The sequence below is a fragment of the Etheostoma spectabile genome, chromosome 9, assembly GCF_008692095.1.
Source record: "Etheostoma spectabile isolate EspeVRDwgs_2016 chromosome 9, UIUC_Espe_1.0, whole genome shotgun sequence".
NCBI classification, from domain to species: domain Eukaryota; kingdom Metazoa; phylum Chordata; class Actinopteri; order Perciformes; family Percidae; genus Etheostoma; species Etheostoma spectabile.
In genome coordinates, this window is record NC_045741.1 from 8680542 (window position 1) to 8682923 (window position 2382).

General features: G+C 41.2%; 1 protein-coding gene across 1 annotated transcript; it reads right to left on the minus strand.

Moving 5' to 3' along the window:
* Positions 1–725: 725 nt before the first annotated feature.
* rgs16 (regulator of G protein signaling 16) lies at positions 726–2327 on the minus strand. Its single transcript, XM_032526880.1, has 5 exons — positions 2110–2327; positions 1782–1865; positions 1603–1664; positions 1277–1443; positions 726–1118 (listed from the first exon to the last, which is right to left on the minus strand). The coding sequence occupies exons 1-5, from the start codon at positions 2151–2153 to the stop codon at positions 903–905; spliced, it is 573 nt and encodes a 190-aa protein (XP_032382771.1). The 5' UTR covers positions 2154–2327; the 3' UTR covers positions 726–902.
* Between the last annotated feature and the right edge of the window lie 55 nt (positions 2328–2382).

A 2382-nucleotide genomic window follows, 5' to 3' on the forward strand; every position in this document is an offset into this window, starting at 1 on the left:
AAAACAGAACAGAGCAGTTTCCAAGGTGAATAACAGTTCAGCACAACATCGGTTGCAGAAGGCCTCACTGTCAGTTTTATGTCAGGTAGTGTGAATGATTAAACACGCAGGCTCAGAGTTTGCAAGTAGTTATACTCCTCCTGACCATATGTTTACTTTTGATTTTTCATCCATGTCACTGGTGTATGTGAGATATTTTAAATACCCATGGCATCAAGTGTTATAACTGAAAAATGTTTTCCATTACTATATTGTATGTGAGTATGTGACTCTGCTCAGCAATTTATATAATAAAGTTTAACAAAATATTTAAACCATGACAGGAAAAGGACAACACATTTTATTTCCAAATAATTAATTTTATTTGCTGGCAAGTAAAAAAAAAAGAGACAAAAATGATATAAATATAATATAAATTAAATTGCACATGTTTTTTCATCTGTGTTTGGTAAAAATGTGACACATATAATACAGGCTAATAAATACAAATAAATACAAAATCATAATGCCTGTTTGCAAACAGTTTAAGACTTGACAGATAGACATTGCACATCACAACCACAAATGTTTGCCTAATGGCAAAGAAAAGTGCTTTTCTCCTTCCCTCTCGTTTGATTGTCACTCAGTCTGTAATACTTTCACTTGACCTCGACGTACAAACTTAAATCTGTGTTCACACAGCAGTCCACTTAAGGCATCAACCTCAAATTTGATTTCCATTTTCCTTTTCTCTTCAATCGTCGGGCGTCTACAGAACAAACCCATCCACTGCTGTTCTTGTGACGATCTCTGTGTTGGCACCAGCGTCCAGCTTTATGATGCATCTCCCAATGTCATGCCTTTCGCTTTCTCAACCTTTAAGGCGAACCACTAGCAATCCTCCATGGGCTTAGGGAGAGAGTTCACACCTTCTTCCCCTGCCGGCGCTGCTTGGTGGCTTTGGCGCTTCGGTTGGCTTGGCAAACTAGATCCCGGTAGGCTGGAGAGCGGAGGAAGCGAGGGTAGCAGTCTTTGGCCATGAGCATGTAGATCTTGTACTGGGCTGGGTCGAAGCAAGAAGGTGAAGCCATCAGCATGTTGGCTCTGGTAATGTCGCGAGTTTCGTGGTCAATGTTAATCTGGAAAAATAGGACAAGGAGATTAGTTTTCTGTCCTTTGTGGAGAGGTTCCGAGCTATAACAAAGCCTAACTGCAAAGTAGGTCTTTTAGGCCTCACAATCTAACTTTTCGGATTCAGATTTAGATCCTTTATACTGTAGATATTGGTTTTCCTTACCTCCCGAGGAGCGTCACTGCCGATGAATTCATCATAGATCTTTTGGGCTTTGGCTGGTAGTTTGGCAGCGCACTTGGTAGTCCTGTAGTCTTCACACGCATAGTAGAACGCAATGTTCTCCTCACTGAACTCAGACACCAGGAAGGCTGTGAAGGCGCACAGTCCGTCTGAGGAGAAAAAGGGCATTTAATTACTTATTATGGCATATGACGTCCCCCCCAAGCGTTCCATGCGTCTACAAGTGCATCTACAGTATGCATTTACTGGCATTTGCGTTGTCATTTTTTGTGTGCAAATGTGTCAAGAAAACCAAGATATTTCCTTACATTTGCTGGACAGGAGTTTTTCAAAGGACTCTCTCCACTTAAGGCATTCCTCCAAGGTTGGCCTGAAAATAGAGGAAGCGAGATTAGATTTAACCCAAAATTTCCAAACAAGCACACAGTGACAACACATGTCAAATCATTTGTATAGTAGTATACAGCACAATATTTGTGATTCTTACTTATTATGCCCTATTTTGCAGCAGGATAGATTCCAATTGGATTTTTGCAAAATGCTCCCCAGCCTTGCTTTCAGCTCCTTGGCCCTGTAAGGACAAAAAAACTGGTTAGATACATTTTTCACAACACTATAATTGCATTCGGACATGCCGTTACAGATAGCAAAGTCTAAATTTAGCATTACCTAAAACTGACATTTGACTTCTCCAATGCTCTCACACAGATATTGTTTATAACATAAAGATAAAAAACAAACATCTGCCTTCCATGTCCTGTATTCCAAATCTCAAAACATCAGCTATTTGAGTGTTTACATGGCGCTTTATGTACCTTTCCAAGCAGCAGGTAGACAACGATGCTAGTCCTTTACACATCCTGTAGCAGTAGAATGGAGCTGGTAGGGGTGGTGTCTCAGTCGGGTGGCAGTTAAATATCCGGTTAGTAAAGCTCAGTAAGGAGTGCAATAGTCTGTGTGTCTGAACAGAGACAGAGGAGAGGCTTTATAGTCCTACCTCCCCTGCTTCTGACATGTCATCAGCCCTCTCAGCCAATCACGGGGAGAGAGAGAGAGAGAGAGAGAGAGAGAGAGAGAGAGAGAGAGAG